This window comes from Vespa mandarinia, chromosome 2, assembly GCF_050613455.1.
Source record: "Vespa mandarinia isolate Hongniang chromosome 2, ASM5061345v1, whole genome shotgun sequence".
In the NCBI taxonomy this organism is placed as follows: Eukaryota; Metazoa; Arthropoda; class Insecta; order Hymenoptera; family Vespidae; genus Vespa; species Vespa mandarinia.
The window spans coordinates 16,627,501-16,651,713 of NC_140811.1; the positions used below are offsets into that span (position 1 = coordinate 16,627,501).

The 24,213-nt window shown below is 32.1% G+C and overlaps 2 protein-coding genes across 4 annotated transcripts in view; both read left to right on the top strand.

The window, feature by feature from the left end:
- Window positions 1-12,498, top strand: part of hh (hedgehog signaling protein) — a 71,510-nt gene extending 59,012 nt beyond the window's left edge. For all 3 annotated transcript variants that reach the window (XM_085654897.1, XM_035867996.2, XM_085654896.1), the window contains 2 exons: window positions 7,270-7,531; window positions 10,400-12,498. In XM_085654897.1, the coding sequence (XP_085511023.1) occupies window positions 7,270-7,531; window positions 10,400-11,175 (1,038 nt within the window). In that variant the 3' untranslated portion in view covers window positions 11,176-12,498. The remainder of the gene's footprint in view (window positions 1-7,269; window positions 7,532-10,399) is intronic.
- Window positions 12,499-13,239: 741 nt separating this feature from the next.
- LOC118441899 (short transient receptor potential channel 5) lies at window positions 13,240-23,744 on the top strand. The gene is made up of 12 exons (XM_035866918.2): window positions 13,240-13,290; window positions 13,461-13,598; window positions 19,434-19,774; window positions 19,999-20,194; window positions 20,332-20,508; window positions 20,663-20,933; window positions 21,144-21,249; window positions 21,309-21,610; window positions 21,698-21,946; window positions 22,053-22,168; window positions 22,237-22,395; window positions 23,574-23,744. Exons 1-12 carry the CDS (start codon window positions 13,240-13,242, stop codon window positions 23,742-23,744), a joined length of 2,277 nt encoding a protein of 758 aa, XP_035722811.1.
- Window positions 23,745-24,213: the final 469 nt, after the last annotated feature.

A 24,213-nucleotide genomic window follows, 5' to 3' on the forward strand; every position in this document is an offset into this window, starting at 1 on the left:
AAGATAAAGAGAAAGAGAGATAGAGAGAGATAGAGCGAGACAGACAAATAAAGATAGAGATAGAGAGAGATAGAGATAGATAGATAGATAGAAAGAGAGAAAGAGAGAGAGAGAGAGAGAGAGAGAGAGAAAGAGAAAGAGAAGAAACTTGTTCTTTTTCAATTCCCGAATGTGGTTTACGTGAGAAGGAGAAGAAGAGGGGAAAGGGAAAGAGGATGATGGAAAAGTAGAGAGGGAAAAAAGAGAGAGAAAAAGATAGAGAGAGAAAGAGAGAGAGAGAGAGAAAGAAAGAGCGTTGAAACAAGAAGAATGAAATAAAAGGTTGGCCTGGCAGCGAAGGTAAAGCTGACCAAGGTAGGAGAAGAAGAAGAAGGAGGAGGAGGAGGAGGAAAAGAAAGAGGAGGAGGAGGAGGAAGAGGAGGAGGAGGACTTGAGAAGAAACCGGCGGGGGCGGGGCTCCATCTTCGGATGCTGGGATGGAGCCCAGTCCTGTTTCACCATCTTCCTTCACATCAGGACCCAACCCCCTTCTTCGGTCTAGAAGGTGGCTCATCTTCTCTGTACTTCTATCTTCTTCCTCTCCCTCTCCCTCTCTCTCTCTCTCTCTCTCTCTCTCTATCTATCTATCTATCTTTTTCCTTTTCTTCCTTTCTCTTAATTCTTCTTTTCTCTTTTCGTTCTACTCATCTTGACCTCTTAACCCTGCCCCGACGTATTTAACTTTTCATCTCATGCGAAAGATCTCTTCTCTCCTCCTTTGTTCGCGTCTCCTTAAAGTAGATTTTCAATAAATTTATAATTCGTCTTCGAATTCACGAGAGAGAGAAAGAGAGAGAGAGAGAAGACAATAATACAAAATTATTAAATTGGTTAATAAATAATGTAAACAATTTCAATATTTTGTATGTAAATAATTAACACTTTATTTTTTTTTTCAATACTTTTTATTGACGATTGAAACAATCGATTGATATACTATTTTGATATATATATTTATATATCTACATCAATATATATATATATATATTTTGTTTTTCTCTTTTTTTTTCAAATTTCTTCTTGACAATATTAGTAATATTTACTAATCCAATAGTATAATATTACTATTGTATATTACTTAGTATAATATTTATATTTATTATTTTTTAATTGAAAATTTCTATATCACTTATTAATCAATTGAATGTTATATATTAATCGTTATAATATCTAAATATATAAGCCGTATAATTTATTTCAAATTCTGATATTATCCATTGGTCAAGGAAGTATTATATTATAGATCATAATAAATTTTCGATATTTATTTGCTTTCATATAATACTTTCAATATATTACTTATTAATCAAATCTCAATATTACAGATTACTATTCATCACTTTCCTCATAATATATTTTTTAATATATTCTAATATTACTAATATTGTTATTTTAGAACAAAAATGTCGATATTAATTATAAACCAATCCGATATTATTATTACTATTGTAACTATATTTATATAAAAGACCGAGAGAGAGAGAGAGAGAGAGAGAGAGAAAGAAAAATTATTTATCTCTGAATAACTGATAAGAAGTATTATAATATTTAAATAAATGATAGCAAGTATTGATGTTTGAATGCACGAAGAAATTGAAAAAGAGAGAAAGGCAGAGAAAAAAAGAAAAAGAAAGAGAAAGAGAGAGAGAGAGAGAGAGAGAGAGAGAGAGAGAGAGAAAGAAAAATTATATATCTCAAAATATAAATTATTATTTATCTCTGAATAATTATTTATCTCTAAATAACTGATAAGAAGTATTATAATATTTCAATAAATGATAACAAGTATTGATGTTTGAATGGACGAAGAAATTGAAAAAGAGAGAAAGGCAGAGCAAAAAAAGGGAAAGAGAAAGAGAAAAAGAGAGAGAGAAAGAGAGAGAGAGAGAGAGAGAGAGATCATTGATCGAGTGGTTGAATCGAGAAGACGCGACAATTAACAGCCGTTTACCGAGCGCGATAAGATATGTAAACGAGGTGTAAGTGATAGACGATCGGTAATTAGGAGGTATCGCGCGAGGTACGATGGAGAGGAGATAGCACGTATGTTGCATGTACAAGATGGTTGTGAGGAGGAGGTGAAGTAGAAGGAGGTGGAAGAGGAGGTGGTAGAGAAGGAGGAGGAGGTGGAGGAGAAGGAGGAGAAGGCATCATATACGCGACGAGTACATCACTCACCGGAACTGGTTTCCTCTTTTCGTCTTTCATAAACGCCTCGAGCACCGTGGTAGCGCCATTATAAACGATAACGAGCGACCACTACCGACGGTTCTTCTCGATATAATTTTCTTTTTTTTCTTTTTTTTTTTTCTTTTTTTTTCTTGTTTTCTTTTTTTCTGTTTTTTCTTTCCCTTTTCCTCTTTTTCTTTTTTCCTCTTTTTTCTTTTTTGTTTTTTTTTTCTTTTTTTTCATTGAAAATTAAAATTGAAAAGGAAGGAAGGTAAAGAAAGGAAAAAAGAAAAGAAAAAAGATAAAGAGAGAGCGAGAGAGAAGGGGAAGAGGGGGGAGAGAGGGAGAGAGAGAAAAGAAATGAGTATGAGAATGGAATACGAAGAGGACGATGTAAGAAGTACGAAGCTCTTAAACGTCCTCTCATGGGGCTCCATTTAATGTTGAAATTAAATGAATTTTTTCAAACGAAAAAATGTACTCCGTACAAATCGTGACGTACAAAATATTGACGAGATAATTGTGAATATCTATATCTTATGATCTTAAATCATAAATTATATATATATATATATATATATATATATATATATATATATGTAATAAAAAAGATTATTATTATTATTATTTAATTTATTATATTATTATTAAGATTATTTTTATTGCAATTATTGATAGATATAAAAAGTTTTTCGATAATTTTGTCATATGTTGTTTTTTTTTTCTTTATTTTTTTTCAATTTTTTTTTTTTTTTTTATTACAGTACATATTACATTTTTATTCATTGACTTCTACTATTTTCATTATACTTTTTATGATACTTAGAATACGCATATGTGTACGTGTACGTGTATATATGTTTAACGTATTGAGATGAAAAGAAATTTTTAATTCCTATGAACTATGACGAATATCATAATCGACACTAATACATTACGTTAATACTTCTTATTAATTACAATTGTTTATTGAATTTATAAAATATACGTATGTTTATACATATACATTAATATTTTTAAGATTGAGGATATTTTGAATTGCGATATCTTTAATAAAAATGATAATTGATAATAATATAATAATTTCTTTTACAATTACTTCCTCTTTTTTTTTGTTTTTTAATGTATCTTATTTATTGCTATTCTTCTTTTTCTTCTTCTTCTTCTTCTTCTTCTTTTTCTTTTTATTATTATTATTATTATTATTATCACCACCCCCGCGTCTCTCTCGTTTTCTTTTCTCATTCTCTAATGGATTACGGGCTAGGCCATTTTTCACTCAGAATGGATTTTCATAAGGTCCCGACATTCTCTCTCTTTCTCTCTCTCTCTCTCTTTTGAGAGAAAAGAGAAGGCTCCATGTCTCTCGACTCCGCCAAAATGTTTGTAAATAGATGTAAAGTCTGGGAGGGGCCGAGAGTGCAACCCGCTGCGCGAACAAGGCACCCCATCGTGCACCACAGCCGGTATATCTCTCTGGCCCTTCACCATTCTTTCCTCTCTTTATACCGCGTCCTCTTTCGGCCCTTTTATACCTTCTCTCTCTCTCTCTCTCTCTCTCTCTTTCTCTCTATCTCTATCTCGTTCTTCGTTTCTTCTTCGTCGACTTTCTTCTTCTTCCTCCTCCTTCTCCTCATTCCTCTCTCCTTTCGATCCACCTTATCGTATTCTCCTCTTTCCATCCGTTCCTACCATTCGTTCCCACCATCGCATCAAAATGTACGATGTGATTTCGCACGAGCTCACTCCTTACGTCATTTCCTTTAAATCAAAATCTTGAAAACTTTAACGCGATTACGTGTCTATATGTGACTTTACGTTATTAAGTTTCTACAAAAAAAAAAAAAAAAAAAAAGAAAAAAGAAGAAAAAGAAAACAAAAAGAAAAGAAAAGAAAAGAAAAATAAAGATTCGAAATATTTAATCCTCTATAAACGTCATCCATCCTTGAAATCATACAATTATATATATATATATATATATATATATATATATATATATATATATCTTTTATCTAATTTTGTATTCTCTCGTTTCTGACAAACATTCAAACTTTTTATCATTTTATATAATTTTAAAGTCACATACTTATATGCCTATCTCTCTCTCTCTCTCTCTCACACTGAAAAATAAAAGAAAAAAATTATAAACTCCGACAATGTTATTCATGATTGACCCTGTACATAATATGAAAAGAAATTCTCAAATTGAATTTGATTTTGTCCCTACCGATCGAATTGCAAGAGAATTTGAATTAAGGGCTCGGGAAAAGGGGTGAATGTAGAAACAGAAAGAAGACAGACAGACAGAGAGGGAGAGAGAAAGAGAGAGAAAAAAAGTAGGAAGGGAAAAAGGAAAGAAAGAGGAGGGGATAGAGAGAGAGTATGAGACAGAAAGAGAGAGAGAGACAGAGAGAGACAGAGAGGGAAAGAAAAAGAGGTAGAGAAAGAGGAAGGAGGAAGAAACTGGTCGCTACTTCGCGATACAATGCAGGAAAGACCCGTTCGATATCGCGAACGAGATGGGGTTGACAATGTCCACGAATTTGCGGCTCCACGCCGGCAATTAGCTTCTATTGACTGCGTCGAGGAAGAAAAGGGGGGACCGGTCGCGGCAACCTTTCCATTTTCGAATCCTCACTGGTGAAAATCCAAAGTGTCTGTTAAGAAGTAAGCAAAGCCCTTCTTACTTACATGTACTTACATATATATATATATATATATACGAACGTATGTACGTATGTATATATATATGTGTTTGTATGTGTGTACATGTGTGTGTGTGTGTGTATGTGTGTGTGCATGCGAGTGCATAAAAATCGCACGCCTATCGGCTGTCGGATGAATTTCGATCAAGCTTAACGTGAAAGAAACCACTCGGTCTGAAAATACGAAAGAAATTTCACCGAACGTATCGTTATAGTATTTACGTTTACAGACATTTAATGAAATAGAAAAGAACGTTTAAAAAGTCTTTAGAATCTGACAAAAGAGAACCTCTCGTTCGTTCATTCGTTCGACGCGTTCATTCGTTTCTGTTCAATGTAAACCATCTTTTACATATACATACATTAAAGCCAATGGATAATCTTATGGTTTCCCTTCTAACACCTTCATATATATATATATATATATATATATATATATATATATATATATATATACTTATGTTTTTCTTCTTTGGGATACTTTATAATCTTCACGTTTTTATAATAACGTGTCCTGTTCATTCATTCCAAACTATGGATTTTTTTCCAATGGAAAAACTTGGCTTCTATCTTTTGTTATTATTTTTTTTTTATCCTCTCTACGTTTATCATTATTCTTCTAAAAATAAATTCAATTCTAACAATAATCTATCGTCAATTAATGATCGAGTTTAAACGATCGAATTTACGATATGGAGGAATGAGAATTCGTTTTTATTTTTTTTCTTTTTACTCTTTTGATAAAAGAAAGAAAAGAAAAAGAAAAAGAAAAAGGAAAAGAAAAGAAAAGAAAAAAGAAAAGGAAAGGAAGGAAGAAAAAAAGAAATAAAAGAAGGAGAGAGAGAGAGAGAGAAGGAAAAATATAAAAATGAGAAAATAAGAAGCCGCTTTTCCTTCTTAAAAAAAGGTATAGAAGTTAAAGAGCAGGTAGAAGTCAGAATTTTCTTCGAGTTTCTTTCCTTAAGAGCTTACGAGAAGCAAGAGGATCGGCGTGACCGAATAATCCTCAACACGACGGCCGTATTTATACTCCTGTTTGCCCCTTGATTCGCTATGGGGCTCGGTAGGTCCTTAAAGTCCCTTTGAGAAATCCCGTTCCGTTCTCGTGTCCGGTCAAAACATGCATTCGTTTTCCGCGTCTTGACTCTCGCAGGACCCTTTTTCTTCTTCTTATTCTTTATCATTATCTTCGTATCGCCTTTCCAATTATTTCGACCTGACACACAATTCAAATTGTATTCGCGATATATATATATATATATATATATATATATATATGTCCTTTTTCCCGTGTGCAACTACGTTAAATATTCGAACGTCATTATTCCACGAACTTTTTTCTCCCATTTCTGTATTGCCCAAAGAAAAATCATATTAAGCGGAACTTTTTTTTTACGACAATAACGACAATAATGACAAACCAAAAAAAAAAAGAAAGAAAGAAAGAAGAAAGAAAAAAATCGACAAAAAAGGAATAGCATGGTTAACGTATGTACAAAGGACATAGAGAAAAGTTATTTTTGCGAGAATAGACTTCTTTCCGATCTTTTTCAAAAGGATTCGAAATAACTGATTTTCCATGGTCTATCCCTATTTTTTTTCTTTTTTTCTTTTTTTTTTCTTTCTTTTTTTTTTTGAAAACTTAAGTTATATTACTATGATTTATATTCATTGATGTGTATATTCGAATGACGAATGTTTATTGTATACGTATACATATATATATATATGTGTGTGTGTGTGTGTGTATGTGTGTTTATAATATTAACATTATATAAATATTAAGTATTTATATATTTTTGATATAATATAAATCGAATATATATAGTACTATATTAGATTTTTTGTCTATTAAATTTTGTATTTATTATTTATTACTATATATATATATATATATATATATATAAAATAAAATAAAAATATAAATTAAATATAATACCTAATAATGACGATGTTATTTAAATATTGTCTATTCTTTTGCTTTTTCTAATTTTCCACTTCGAATATCTAAGAAATTCAAGATAATAAAAACAAATCTGAAGAAAAAGAAAGAAGAAAAAAAATTGTGAGGCAAATTATCGTCAAATTGTTTCTTGAAAAATTAATAAAAGAATTCTTTAATAATTCTTAATAATTTAATTCTCTTAAATGTAACATTGTCGTCAAACGACGTCATCTCGAAGAAGATAATTGAAAAGAAATTTTCCAACACTTTTTTCGGAATTATAAGAAATAAAAAGAAAAAAAAAGAAAAAGAGAAGACAAAAAAAAAAAAGAAAAAAGAAAAAGGAACACTTTACGATTTAATCTAAAATTTAATTAGCAACGTTTAATCAAATATTTTCAATGTTACAGAGGTGCAAGGAGAAATTGAACACCCTAGCAATCTCGGTAATGAACCAATGGCCCGGAGTGAAGCTGAGAGTAACAGAGGGCTGGGACGAGGAGGGAAAACATGCAACCGATTCTCTTCATTACGAAGGACGAGCCGTTGACGTGACGACGAGTGATCGCGATCGATCGAAGTACGGAATGTTGGCGAGACTCGCAGTCGAAGCTGGTTTTGATTGGGTTTATTACGAGTCCAGATCCCATATACATTGTTCCGTTAAATCTGGTTGGTATTTCATTTGATAAAAGAATTTTTTCATGCGCTTAAAAAAAGAACACACGTACATCACGATGTATTCAGTTAAGCGGATCCTCGAACGCCATTTTGTATTTTTTCTTTTTGTTTTTTTTTTTTCTTTTCCTAAAGAGTCGATCGAAATATCAAATTATCTTCTAATGAAACGATGATGATTAAAATCACGTTATGAAAGATTTGAAAAAGAGAAAAATTTCATTTCGAAAATTATTTTTGTTTTAATGTAATGTATATATATATATATATATATATTTTTTTTTATAAAACATTTGAAATTATTTTCTTAATATATGGTCAAATTCGCTTTTAAAAAACGATGAGAATTAAAATTTCGTTAAAAAATTTCAAGAAAATAAAGTGAAATCTATATATATATATTAATTATTATTTGCTTATTTATTTATATATATAAATTATATAAATTATTTTGTTAATATACGGTCAAATTTTTTTTTCAAAAACGATGAGAATTAAAATTTCGTTAAAAAATTTCAAGAAAATAAAGTGAAATCTATATATATAAATTAATTATTATTTGCTTATTTATTTATATATATAAATTATATAAATTATTTTGTTAATATACGGTCAAATTTTTTTTTCAAAAACGATGAGAATTAAAATTTCGTTAAAAAATTTCAAGAAAATAGAGGGAAATCTATATATATATATATTAATTATTATTTGTTTATTTATATATATACATTATTATTAGATTACTTTATTATTTACTTACATTATCACTTGCGAATATACAGTAAGCGCCGCTATTCGTCAGAAATACGAAACATTTTCTTTCTTATCGACTTGCTCGGGTATTGCAGAGTTTGATCGTGACTCGGCAAAATGATTTTAATTTTCATCCAGATCCCATTTTATTAGATCCCTTAAGGATTAAATATCTTATGCATTATCATATACGATAATTAACTTTTTTTTAAAAAAAAAAAAAAAAAGGACAGAAGAAAAGAAAAAAAAGGAAGGAAACAAATAAATAAATAAATAAATAAATAAATTTTCTTTCCTCATCGTTCCTCCATTTGTCTTTTGTTAAACGACCGTACGATTGATTTTTTTATTTGATATTTTAATTGACGAAAAAAGAAACTTTGATAGATCTTTGATATGTTCCTGCCAAAGATTTGAACGATCGATTCTCATTTCTCCCTCTCTCACCCTCTCTCTCACCCTCTCTCTCACCCTCTCTCTTTCTCTCTCTCTCTCTCACACCCTCTCTTTCTTTTTCTTTTTTCTTTGGCCAATAATGCTCAAGTCGTTCGTGTCACACGTAAAAGTTTCGTATTACGAAATAAATACCGATAAATCGGGCACCGTGCCTGTCCATTCGAATTAAAAGATCGAGCGTAAAAGTAGGCGCGAAATCGATACCGGTCGATGGATCGCGTCCTCGAGGGTCGCTTGAGAAAGACAGAGGGAAAGAAAGAGGGAGGAAAAGAGAGAGAGAGAGAGAGAGAGAGAGAGAGAATAAAAGAAAAGAAAAAAAAAAAAGGAAGGAAGGTGGCAGGTTCGAAACGTGACATATTTTCTGATCTGGGCTCTCTCCTCCCCACCCTTTTTGTTTTAACGCATACGTATATATATATATATATATACAAATCTTTTTTTCATCATGATCAAAGGACAAGATCGATACTATTGAGATCGATATCGATTCACCTTTATTAGCATGACTCGAAGGTAGAAAAGAAAAAAAAAAGAAAAAAAAAAAAAAGAAAATCCTCGATTTTCTGATCTGTCGGAGATCTTCTTCCTTTTCTTTTTTTTTGTTCCTTTTTCTCTCTCTCTCTCTCTCTCTCTCTCTCTCTCTCTCTCTTTCGTCGTCTTTAAATTTCCTATATATAATTTTCGACGTTCTTTTTCTGTTTCCCTTTTTCTTTTTCTTCTTCTTTCTTCCGTATAGATCCGATTCTCCGATTGGAATTCGTTAGAAGATATCGATTTTCGTGACGTAGGGTGGGGAGATTACCAGAGATTTCCCACGGTAACAACCGGTCTAAGGATGTTGCTTGTTATGCTCGTATGCGTCACCGACCTTCCTGATCGGTATTCCAGGTCCAACGTGTACGATGGATCCGATTACCTCCTTCGAAAAATCGATCCTACGTAGAAAGACTTAAAGCCCCGCGAGATCGCGGTTAATCGAGGCACAAGTCCGCGCGAAAAAAAAAAAAAATTGTGCCAACGTCCGAGAATGAACCGAGACCGATCCACTCTTTTCGGATCAATTTTCTTTTTTCTTTTTTTTTTTTCTTTTTTTCTTTTTTTTTTTTTCTTCTTTTTTTTTTTTTTTTTTTTTTAAGTAAGAATTACTCGAGATTCTCCGACAGAAGAGAATACGCTGATCTACGAACATGAGATTTAGTTTAGAAGACAAAGTACAAAGTTTCGTAATCAAAGTTCAAAGTAAAAATGTAAAGTACATCGTCAACGGCAAATAATATTAAACGTATTGTCGATTGTAAATTCATTCAATCGATAATATTAAAAAATTTTTAATCTCTATTTAAATTCTTATCAACAATCGAGAAAAGATATTCCTTCGAGATCGTTCAATTGCGAGATCGAAATTTTGAAATAGTCTTTATTTTAAATAACAAATTTAAATAATCTTTATTTCGATCTCTTTCGTATAAATACGATCAAAGAAAGAGAGAGAGAGAGAGAGAGAGAGAGACAGAAAAGAATAAACCCGCAGAGAACAAAAACGAAAAGAAAAAAAAAGATGGGAAAAAAATTGAATTTATAAGGACCACGGTCAGATCTTTTTGTTTCTTTTTTACTCTCCTTTTGTTTTCTTTTTTCTTTTTTTTTTTATAGAATCATCATCAGCAGGCAAGTCGGGTGGCTGTTTCCCTGGGAAAAGTTACGTCAGAACGGAGAACGGTCGACGGAAGAGGGTGGACGAGATCGAATTAGGCGAACGCATAGCTGCCATGAATTCTCAGGGCGAATTGATCTACAGCGAGGTGATAGCTTTCTTGGATAGGTCGCCAACGGAGAGACGGCAATTTGTTAGACTTATTACGGAATCTGGACGAGTGTTGACCTTGACCCCAGCACATTTGGTACCGATTAAGGATAAATCGACGATATTTGCTGCGAGGGTACGAATAGGGGATAAAATTCTTGTGGCCGAGAAGAAAGAGGATCCTACGTTTTCCATAATGGATAATATATTGAACAATGAAGTGTATTCGCGTGATCAACGTCTTCGTTGGGATCGAGTGATCGAAACGAGATTGATCCTTGAGAAGGGTGTTTTTGCGCCGCTTACAATGGAAGGAACATTATTGGTCGACGACGTCATAGCATCTTGTTATGCCGTAATTGATAGTCAAGCTTTGGCACATTATTCCTTTTATCCTTTGCGAATTTGGAAGAATTTAGAATCGTTCTTCGTTCGAAGATCATATTCGTTTAAAGATACGATCGACGTAGATCGGCCAATTATCAGGCAAGAAAGGACTAATAACGAGACAATGAATATCGATCGTAATGTAAAAGACGAGAAGTACAACGGAGTACATTGGTACGCATCGTTTTTATATAATTTTGCCTCTTCTTTTTTACCACGTAACATGCTTTACAATTAATTATGACAATTGTTCAACATGTCGAAGGATAGAAGAGGAAAAACAAATAAAAGGTTGTCCCTTTTTTCTCTTATAAGATTGTTAATCCTTTGATTGAAATCAACAATACTTTGCTTTATTATCTCTCTCCTCTCGTGTGTTTTTCCAAGGACACGCTTATATCTAATCTCACTCTCTCTCTCTCTCCCTTTCTCTCTCTATATATATAGAGAGAGAGAAAAGGAGAGAGAGAGAGAGAGAGAGAGAGAGAGAGAGAGAGAGAGAGATAGAGAGATAGAGAGAGAGAGAGAGAGAGAGAAAGACTATGTCTTTTATCTTGTTGGATAGTGTTTGAATTGGACAGTGATATTTCTATCCGGTTTAACGAGAGTGACGTAAAGTATATTAAACTTTTAGAAAAATAATAAAAAGAACGCGAAAGCTTTAGAAAGATATCAAAGCTTTTTCATCGTCTAACGTTCTAATGTATGTGTATGTATCATACGAGTATATAATATAAATATCGTTCCGTGCTATTTCATTTAAGCGAGTATACATAAAAGTGTATGCGTCTATGTGTGTTGTGTGAATGAATGAATGAATGAATGAATGAATGAATGAACGAGTGCATTTATGTATATATGTGTATAACGTGTACGAATGTGTATATGTAAAACGAAAGAAGAAGATTAGGAAAAATATGATGAAAAAGATGAAAAGGACGAAGAAAGGAACGACACTTTTTTTTTTTTTTTTTTTTTTTTTTTTTTTTTTTTTTTTTAATGTCGAGACGATTTTTTTTTCCTTATTTTGTCCGAGATTTTGTTCTTTTTCCTTATTTCTCGTGGTATGGCCCTTCGCGTATGTGTGCATTCGTGCACGACTCATTGCTATGGGGAAGCAAGGAAATAAAAAGGAAAAAAGGAAAAAGAAAAAAAAAAAAAGGAGAAAATAAAAGACAAAGATACAATAACAATGAAAAATTCTGAAACAACGGAAGACATCGTTATACATATACATACGCATACAAACACACATACATATATGCATAGATACATGTGCATATTTACGGAATGGAACGTGCAAATTAAAAACACGTTATATCGCGGCGTTGTTCTAGCGCACGTGTTGCTGGTGCTTCGTCAAAAAGAGATGCGGATCGCGTGAGCTTTATTAAAATAAATATCATTTTCCTATTTTCTATGCTCGTTATCAATCGATCGTCGGACTTTTTCTCTTCGTCCTTGTATAGCGAATTGATTGTAATTCGTACAATTAGAAAAAATATCGGCGTACAATGGTATCTAATTAACCTTTTTTTTTTTTTCTAGTTTCAATATCGACACGTCCATATTTATATATATATATATTTATTTATATATATATATATATATATTTATATATATATATATATCTATTTATATATATTGTATGTTTATATATATATATATATATGTAAATATATATTTATATATATTATATATTTATATATATATATATATAAATATATATCGACTATCATCTTTAAATTATCTACGAAAAAATATAAATATATATACATATATATATATATATATATTAATTTTATTATTATTATTAATATTATTATTATTATTATTATTATTATTATTATTATTATTATTATTATTATTATTATGTATTATTTCCAATAAATATTTTATAATTTTATTATTATTATTATTATTATTATTATTATTATTATTATTATTATTATTATTATTATTTTTATTATTACCTATTATTATTATTATTATTATTAATAATATTATTTGTGTACGTAATGAGAGAGAGATAAATTATAAACGATGTATATATAACACAATACACGCAATCGATAAATTTGAATTACACATTGCCAAAACAAACTTCATTTTGTCTGATTAATCAATCGGCCTATCCGAAAACAGTACCAAATCCAAGATCCTTTCAACTTTTACAGTCACTTTTATTTTATAACCTAAGTTTTAATCTCGATACAGTTTAAATCATACTTCTATATATAAGGATTTATCATCGTATAATTGATTAGAATTAGATTAGTTAAAAGGGAGATTATCGACAAAAATGGTTCAAGAGGATACTCGTCGAATCGAAACGGAAGAAGAATATGAAATAGTAAAGAAAAAAAAAATATATATATATATATGTATATATATAAAATGATAAAAAGAAAAAAAAAACATAAAATGATAATATATATATACATATATATGTTATACAAGATAACATCGTAAAAAAGATCAAAGAGATGATTGAGATGATTTATTTATCATTTCGTTATATAGCGAAAAAACGTGACGCTTCCACAACTTCAAGAAATAGAACAGGAATTTTTCGAGTTGGTGATAAACGGAAGTATCGCTGAAGTCGAGCTTTATCTGAGAGTTCATCCGGATTTTAAAATTAATGCTACCAACTACCAAGTAACTTATCTCTCTCTCTCTCTCTCTCCCTCTCCCCCTTTCTCTCTTTTATTTGCTATAGATATACCTACATAAAAACATAAGATTGAGATTGGTAGATCGATTTTTCGAAACTTTCGAGATAGTTTTATCTTCATCGATCTCGAGAACATCGTCGTCGGCAAATTCATTTCAAGAAAGCAAGCCAACGACTAGAGGGAAAAGAAAAAAGAAAAAAAAAAGAAAAAAAAGAAAAAAAAAAAGAAAGAAAGAAAGAAAAAAAAAGGAATAAAAAGAATATAACGAACGTTTCGAGATATCAGGCAAAGGGACGAGAGACATCGGTTTCCCTTTGAGTAGCAACCCCTTCTTCTTCTTCTTTTTTCTCTCTTTCTCTCTCTCGATCATTTCCATGAGTGATTTACGCGAGATCCTTACGAGACACGTCGAATTATTGTAGACGAACGTTCCCTTCTCTCTCTCTCTCTCTCTCTCTCTCTCTCTCTGCCTATCTATCTATCTATCTTTCTCTTTCTTTGCGAAGAAGAATCGAAGAAACGGAGCGAGAATGCAAACCACAGTGGACTCTCCACTCGTTATCTTGAATCTTCACCCTCTCTGTATATACCCCATGTGGAATGTCTTCTCCCCACCACTAACCTTGTTTCTCTTTCTCTCTCTTTTTCTCTCTATCTATCTATCTATTTATCTATCTATCTTTATCTATCTCTCTCTTTTTTCATCCCGTTCGCAACGTTTTCAAAAAGTCTGCCGGCCGTCCGACTTTCGGTCAAAATACCATAGCATTTGACTCTATTGGAGAGAAAGAGATATAGAGAAAAAAGAGAAAGAGAAAGAGAAAGAGAGAGAGAGAAGGAGAGAGGAAGATGTGAACAATGTATATGTGTGAGTGTGTGTGTGTGTGTGTGTGTGTGTGTGAGAGAGAGAGAGAAGGACTAACTGCCTCCGTGTATATCTCCGGCCATATTTCAGACGGTCCTTTACAAGACAATGGTTTCAACCGAGGACCGATAAAAATTATTCAAATGACCCGCCCCGCTGTAAATTCCATCCATGGATCACCCCCTTCTCTCTCTCTCTCTCTCTCTCTCTCTTTCTCTTCCTCCTTTTACTCCTCTCTAACTTACTACGAGTCTTTCTTTCCTTCTTTCTTTCTTTCTTTCTTTCTTTCTTTCTTTCTTTCTCTTTCCATCTTTCTTTTCTTTTCTCTTTCTTCCTCTTCCTCTTTTTCCTCTTTATCTTCTTCTACTTCTTCTTTCCCCTACACTCCTACCCACTCCCCCCCCCCCCCCCCCCCCAATGGCTTACATTCGCTCTCGTTTTAGAAATGGCCCTTATGCCAATCCAATGACGGGCCATTAAATGGGATCCCTCATTCAGAAAATTTTTCTCGAATGAGAGAAGACCTATATACGATGTTCTTATTTATATCTTTCATAGTTATCATTAGAAAATAATGAAAGATGATAGACGTTATTATTATCTCGGTATCATCGTACAATCTCTTTATATTTTAATTAAATGAAAGAAATTTCTGTAATCGTACGATACTATGGCCATTATTATTACGGTATCTCGATAATCTGATTTTATCGAATATATCTGGGAACAATTATCAAAAGAATATGCTGGTTACGTATTAATAATATAATTGTATTAATTGTATTAATACGTATTAATGCAATTTCCAAAAAAATTGCGAGTGCAATATTTTGGAAAAAAAAAAAGAAGAAGAAGAGATAAGTAAAAATATAATGTGAAATTTATTATTTATAACGAAATAAGATATTTCTTATTCGTTATAGTGTTAACATAATAAATTTCATCAAAATATTTATGAAAAGTAATTATTGAGACGAATTAATCAATATGTTTTGATAATTACAAAAATATGAATAAATTAAATATTCAAAGAAATATAATTTATTTCCTATAGGTTATTTAAAAAAAAATCGTTCTCTCTCTCTCTCTTTCTCTCTCTCTCTCTCTCTTTCTCTCTCTGTCATTCTCACTCATTCTTTATAACAAATGGTATATTATTTAAACGTAATATAAACGTATGCAAAACATTGAAAATAAATATGAAAAGAAGTATGAATTCGAAAATATCCTGAATGAAATATCAGAATATAAGAGATCTTTTTATTATACGTTATGAAAAAAGAAAAAAGAAAAAAGAAGAGAGAGATAGAGAAAGAGAGAGAGAGAGAGAGAGAGAGAGAGAGAAAAAGTCTCCTTCCCTTTATCTCATTCTCTCTTTCTTTCGAAATGTTAGATCACATCTTTAACTTAATGAAACGAGAATCATAACGTAATCCATAGAAAATATCTAACAACTATAAAGAAAAAAACAAATTGAAATGAAGTAATCAAAATGTATTGATAATAATGAAAATATATGAAATGAAGTATCTAAGGAAATTAAATTTATTTATTATATGCTATAAAACAAAAAAATTCTCTCTCTCTCTCTCTCTCTCTCTCTCTTTCTCTCTCTCTCTCTCTCTCTCTCTCTCTCTCTCTCTTTCTCTCTCTCTCTCTCTCTCTCTCTCTCTCTCTCTGTCTCTGTCTCAGTCTGTCTGTCTGTCTGTCTCTATCTCTCTTCAAAGAACGAGTATACGACTTAGGCTAAGAAATCTCAATGGGCCATAAAAAATAGTTAGGAAAATTCACACGACTGATGTTAAGCGGCAAAGATAAAAATTTTATTACTTCTAGTATAGATCGTAACGAAAAGTTTATTCAAATTTGTGACTCTCACATTTACTACTTATAGATATATATATATTATGCATAAACATACAAATATATATATATATATATACATATGCACACATATATATTCCTACATATATATCCCTATGTATACATATATATATATATATATATATACATATACACACAAATATATCCCTATGAACAGTATGGCGATTAATCATAAGCATGCGTAGTGAGAACTAATAAAAGATGTGTAAATATTTGATTCGCGATCCCTGCAAAAAATAAGAAAACAAAAAGGGCAAGTGGCACATCTGGCACGTCGATGGTTTTGAAACTTTCGATCGTACCGAAAGAGAGAGAGAGAGAAAGAGAGAGAGAGAGAAAGAGAGAAAGTAAGAGAGAGAAAGATAGAAAAAGAGAAAGATATACACGATGATACGTAAAATATGAGAAAGAAAAAGATAAAGAAACAAAGAAAAAAAAAAGAAAAAAAGAAAAAAAGAAGAAGAAGGAAGGAAGGAAGGAAACAGTGAGATCGAGGAACCGTTTGCGGATGAGAGAGCGTATATCACAAGAGTGTGGCATTGTCGAATGGTTAGATGTTGTACACGAGTCCCCAGGGTGCAAGGAGTCGAAAAGGCACAGGATATCACAGGAATATTGTGACCGGCATAGACGTTGACAATGGCCCTGGTCCATTGTCGAGAATGACTGCCTCTGTAAACTCGCCGCAGATGGCCCGATGAACGTCGCCGTTCTATTCTTCCAACGAAAAAAAAAAAGGGAAATGGACGGTAAGAAAGAATATTGGTGGAAGAAAGATACCGAAAAGAAAAAAGGGAGAGTGAGAGAGAGAGAGAGAGAGAGAGAGAGAGAAAAAGAAAAAAAGAGAGAAGATGCCACTTTGAAAGTCGATCTCTCACATGGAGTATCCAAAAAGCTTACCAAGCCAGAACCAACCCAGAACTGTTTCTCTACAGTGGAAAGACATTTCAGGAGTGGATATATATCCGAGAGTTACGAAGTTAGTCGAAGAAAAATTTCTTGGTATGCCGTAAAAATGGGACGAGAAACACATTTATATATAAAGTGTGAACGTGTTAGTCTAACACTGAATGGCGCCATTCTAAGGGACTTCTTATTCCTTATTCCTTTAAAACGAACGTGTCTGTTATACTTTTGATGATTATTATGGTATATACCCATATATACATATATATATATATACATATGCATGTGCATGAATGTTGGATAATTCAAAAGATTCCTATGTAATAGGGTTGAAAAAAGGAATTTTTATGCATGCATATTGTATCGATCCTATCGTTTCTATTTATCACAATTGTTTTCTTTTTCTTCTTCTTCTTCTTCTTTTTGTTTTTTCTCCTCCTATCCCCCTCCCCCGCACTATCACCACAACCATCACCCATCCATCCCATTTTTTCTTTTTCATTTCTTTTTTTTTTCTCTTCGTTAACTTCGCTAACACAAAACTGACTATGATAGATAAGTAGTTAGTTACATATAAAGCTTCCTTTTATTTTTCCTTCTTTTTAAACGTTAAATTTCTTTTTATTGTAAATTAGAAGATACATTTGAGCACAAAGTGATCGACCATTTAACACCCATTATACCAAAAGATATATCCGCACGCATAGGTACATACATAGTTACCTATCACGTTTCCATTCACGTTATCTCCGTCGCATTGGAATCACACGTTAGGATAAAAGAGTAGGGCATAAATATTAAGACAAAGTAAAGAGTGAGTGAGAGAGAGAAAGAGAGAGAGAGAGAGAGAGAGAAAAAAAAAGAGGGATAAAATTTATCGTTCGATGGCTGATGTTTTCACTCGTAACCCAAAAGACTTTTCCTTCTGGTAGAAATCGTTCCCGTTTCGAGCGGTGGTCTCTTTTAAGTGGTCCATAAAACATCACTCGTCTCATCCCGTCTTTCTCTTTCTCTCTCCCCCCCTCTCTCTCTCTCTCTCTCTCTCTTTCTCTCTCTGTCTCTGTCTCTGTCGTCTCCTCCGTTATGCGGAGTCTCTCGTAGTGTCGAAGAGAGCATGCTTGCGCCTCCTCGCCTTTGTTAAACCGAATCGGATCCGACAAATGGTTTACACGCGTCCCGCACTGGGATCCTTTCCACTTCTTCTTCTTCTTCTTCATCTTCTTCTTCTTCTTTTCTTTCTTCTTCCTCTTCTTCTTCATCTTCTTCTTTTTCTCTTTCATACCACGCGCATTCCACGTAGGTGGCCCCTGCCATGACCGAAAGAAACACTTCGACTTTTATCTCTTTTTTCTAAAGTATTAGCGAACGAGAGAAGATACGTTGAGGCATGACAATGTTTTGGGGGAACAAAAAAAAAAAAAAAAAAAAGAAAAAAGAAAAGAAGAAAAGGAAGAAAAACAAAAAAAAATTTGGAACAAAATTAGGAAGAGGATCTTGTTAATGAATCATCTTAACAGCTTTCTGATGATCTATATAATGTGCTTTATCTTTGGATCCTTACGATCCGAGAAAGAACTGAACGAGAGACGTTGTTTTCGAAGTGGATTATTAAAATTGAAAAAAAAAAAAAAAAAAGAACGAAAAATAAAAAAATATCAAATACTGTAAATATTATGAATAACGAAAGTCATATGATAATATAATCTGTCTTGAAGGTGAATTAAAATGTTTCATAAAAAATATTTTAAAGGGAGTAAAAACTAGAAGAAAGGAATTGTAAGATGTAAAGAAAAGAGAGAGAGAGAGAGAGAGAGAGAGAGAGAAAAAAAAAAGAAAGAAATGAATAATGATGAAGACGAAAAAAAAAAAGAACTATATTTCTGAAACTTGATTGAGACTGTTGAAAAAAATTCTGAAGGAGGGAGGAAAAAGGAAGAAAAAAATAAGTGAATAATGTTAAAGCGCAAAGAGTGAGATGTGACAAATTTTCTTGAAATTAAATTGAATGAAAAATGAAAGTAAAAATATTGACGAATTGTCTTGAAATTTTTAACAAAATATTGAAAAGAAAAATGAATAATTTATTAAAGCTCTCTCTCTTTCTCTCTCTCTCTCTTTTTTCTCTTTTTGAAAGCTATATTTTAACGTTCAATTTCTTTTCAGGGTATTACAGCTCTACACATAGCCATTGAAGAGAGGAACGGCCCTATGGTGAAATTTCTACTTTCCCATCCAGAGATCGATCCCGGTGACGCCCATCTCTACGCAATCAGAGAAAACGAGACGAAGATAGCCGGCATGATTTTAGACAAGCTCAACGAGATATCACCGGGATTAGAATATGCCAGTGTCACTCATAGCTCTGATTTCCCGGACGAGGCTACACCCTTAGCGATCGCAGCACAGTACGGTCATTATGAGCTTATTCAATATCTGATCGAACATCGACTTCATAGGATTCAACGACCTCACCCACCTAACTGCAATTGCTTGAGCGTGTGCAAGTACGAGCACGGTAGAATCTGTATAATCTTTTCCTTTCTATTTATTTATTTATTTAATTAATCAATTAATTAATTTGTTTGTTTGTTTGTTTGTTTGTTTGTTTGATTGTTGGTTTATTTGTCTGTTCATTTATTTGTTTATTTTTGTCGTTCTCTTTTTTTTTTCTTTTTAACCCGATCACATTCTCTTAGATATTTTACGAGTGGTGATGCGTCCTTAACAGACGAGAACGTGAAATTTATGACAGCTTAACGGTGGATCGAAAACGTATATTTCTCTATCGAGCTATATCTAATCCAGCCTATATCTGTTTGACCGAGGAAGATCCAATTCTCGCTTCTTTTAATCTATCGGTCGAGCTAAAAATGGCTGCATCCTACGATAGGGAGTTCTATAACGAGTACATCCAGCTATCCGAGGTCAATCGAATCAGGTTTCGATAATGCCAACTTCATATATCGAGCCCATTCGAATTAGATTATATATATATATATAAATAAATGTTAGAATATATATACGAAGATTCATATGGATTAACGTCGTTCGATTAAAACAGAAATTATCAGAATTCGCTACGGATCTGATCGGTTGCGCCAGGAAAGCTCATGAAGTGGAGACAGTGTTGAAGAGAACGTCAGGCTTTACTAGATCTTCTAGATTCATTTATCCGCGCTTGTTAATGGCTCTTGATTACAAGCAAAAAACTTTTGTCGCTCATCCGAACGTACAAGAGGTGTGTCACGAAATAGAAAAATGAAAAAGGAAAGAAAAGGGAGGGGAAAAGAAAAGAATGAAACGTTTCATAATTTAACAGATATCTTTTCCCAATGAAAAGATATATTTCAAAATTGAATTGAACGTTTTACGTGACATTGAAAATTTTACAGCTGATCGAGAACAAATGGGTGGACAATTGGTACGAATGGAGGATGAGAAAAACTTGGCTTCAATGTTTAACCGTTTTACTACGAATAATCCTATTACCTCTTATCGCCTTGATCATTCTGATCATACCGAACACGAAAATCGCTAAATTTTTTTCAAGTCCGGTTAATAAATTCCTTCACTCTGTTGCCAGCTATCTCGTTTTCCTTATCATCGTATTTCTTATATCCAATGCCGATAAGAACAAGCAACTTCGTGGGCCACCGAATACCGGTATCAAATTTCTTCTTTTTTCTTTTTTTTTTTCCTTCTTTTTTCTTCTTTTTTTTTTTTTGCAACAAATGAAAAAGAAAAAAAAAAGAGAAAAAAAAAAAACACGATTCGAATTAATTCAAAAAGCCATAACACAGGTACCAATGCATCGGTGCCTAATTTTTTTTCCCCTCTTTGTTTCTTTTTCCTTTTCTTTTCTTTTCTTTTTAGGATTCGAACCGATTCTAGCAATTTACGTGATATCGTATTTATGGTCGATCATACGGCTTTGCATTATGCTCGGTCCAAGAAGATTCTTCAGGGCACCTTGGAACTGGTAATTCTCTTATTTTTCTTTTCAAATTATATCACGATCAGATAGATCATTCATTTTAGGTACGAAAGCTGTATGATATTCCTGTTCCTATTGACGTTTATGTGCTGGATAGATGCTGCTATCGACGTCAGGATTAACGGGCAATGTGACTTAGAGAGAAAATATTGGCACAAATACGATCCGACATTGATAGCCGAAGGTGTTTATTGTTTGGCTACGATCATGGCCTTCTTTCGATTGATGTTTCTTTGTCAATTGAATTATCACCTCGGTCCTCTTCAACTCTCCCTTGGAAAGATGATCCATGATGTTACCAAATTCATCGTGATATTCGCCATCGTCCTTTTAGCTTTCACATCCGGTTTAACGTTCATCTATTTTCAATATATTACTTCAAGATCCATTTATAATGTCCCCCCATCCCTGATAAAATCTCATTATCTTTTAGGTCTGTCTAAGTTGTATCAGTATTACGAAGATATGGTACAAATTGATAAAAATAATATAAAGATACAACAGGTGAGTTCATTCGTTAATTTCCCATCGAGCCTGAAGACACTTTTTTGGGCCGTTTTCTGTATGAGTCCTATTGAAAGTGCTGACGTCATTATTGAAAATCTACCAAGTGATAACGATACGGAAACCATCATAAATCATCATACATTCACGGAGATTATCGGTTATATCGCATTCGCAAGTAATTTTTTAGATTTTATAAAATTACTTTAATAATTTATTCTCAAAAAGTATTTAATTAAAACGTAATTGACGTATTAATATATAAAATAAATATCGTAATAAAGGTTTTGAATTCATTTCTGTGGTCGTTGTCCTTAATATGCTAATTGCCTGTATGACCAATACCTTTACCAAGGTCACAGATAACGTCATCGTTGAATGGACCTTTGGTCGAACGGAGGTTGGCAAATTGAATCTCAACGAACTAGTCCCGTCTGTGCAATAACAAAATGTTTTCTCTCCTTATAGGTTTACATCAATTTCATGCTGATGACCACCCTACCACCACCCTTCAATATAATTCCCACTTTCGCTGGCTTTCAAACGATCGCCGAATACGTGAAGGTACTCGTCAAACCACCGCCGAACAAACGCGCCCGCTGGGACTTCATGCAGTGTTGCTATATCGTTAGTATCGTAGAATTACACGTTACACTTTATGGTAATTTCAAAATGGGATATCTTACCAAGGTCAATGCGAATGAGTACAAGGTCTACGAAAAGTGAAAGAAACAAAATAGAAAAGTAAAAGGAGAAAATGGATTCGTAGATCTTCGATTTTATATAATTGATGATAAAAGAGAAGAAGAAAAAAGAAAAAGAAAAAAAAAAGAAAAAAGAAAGAAAGAGATCAGAAAAGTGGATCTAAAAATTGGATCATTTATTTTTATTTTTTTCTTTTTTTTTTTTTCTTTTTTTTCCTTTTTTTTACACACGATGTTTCTGATTCGAGATATATGGTTCGTTGAAATAATAGAAATGAAGTCGACAAATTTTAATTATTATTTAATTAAAAAAAAAATTAAAAAAAAAAAGAAAAAGGAAATAAATTCATACTTGGGATTTATTTTACTGGAAAACAAATTTCTGCATTAGTAACAATTTTTCAGATTCAAGATCTACCGGATTATTAAATGATCGAGATTAAATAAAGGAATGAAGAATTGTCAAAAAAAAAAAAAAAAAATGAAAGGAAAAAAAAATGACGAATAAGAATTGTTGAAAAATAAGTCCGACATTTCCGTGATCCACTTTTTTGATCTTTTTCTCTTAACAATTTATTCAGATTCAAGGTCTGACGGATTATTTAAAAAATTCGAATTAAATCAAAGAATTAATTACGAGTAAAAATTGTTAAAAAAAAAACAAAAAAAAAATGAATAAATATTCACTTCTCTACTCCATTTATCTGATTAAATAGAAAAAAAAAGAAAAGAAATGAAAAGTTTTCATATTCAAAATCTAATGATAATCAAAAAGTGTTACTTAAATTAAAAAATTAATCAAGTTAAATTAATTAAATTAAAATATATATATATGTATACATACATACACAGAGAGAGAGAGAGAGAGAGAGAGAGAGAGGAGACACACACACGCATGCACTTAGGATTGCAAAAGAGAAAAAGAAAAAAAAAAAAAAAGGAAAAAAGAAGAAAAAATAGAAATAGATAAATGAATTATCTTATATTAAAGTCTAGTAAAGATCAAGTTTGTCTCTTTCTTTCTTTCTTCTTTTTTTTTTCTTTTTGTTTTTTTTCTTTTTTGTTTGTTTGTTTTTTCTCCTTTTTTATAATTATTTTCAGGAAACGTTAGAAGATGAAAAGGACGAAGTATTCGCCCAAGTGATGATGCAATTGGTACAACGTTATTTCCGCGAGAAGAGTAGGGAAATCGAGAAGACGAACATCGAGAAATTTAGAAGAGAATTGATAGAAGTGAGAGGACTTCTGCGAGAGGCACTTGAAGCTGCTTGAGGAAATACAAGAACTACACGAATTCGTAACAAGTTTCGTAACATGCCATTGAAGAAACACTTGAGGGCATATCTCCTTCATAGTAAGAAGCCCAATAGAACAATACTAATTAGTATAGATTCCCGTGGAAAGGAAAATATCGACGAACGAGAATTAACGTTTATTGTCAAAGGAATAATAACGACGAAGGAAAGTGTCTCTTTCATTTAAATGACCTTTTGAGAAGAAGAAAAAAAAAAAAACAAAAAAAAAGAGGAAGAATTAGAAGACATTTTTATAGAAAAAAAAAAAAAAAATTTCATATCTCAACCCTAACAAAATTAATTTAAAAATTTTTAACTCTTTTTTTTCTTTTTTCTTTTTTTTACTGTTTATAACGTTACTAGTAATATCGTAAGAATATTGAAATTGAAAATGATCGAACGAACGAATGATTGAGATACATTTTCCATCGTACGTATTATGATTT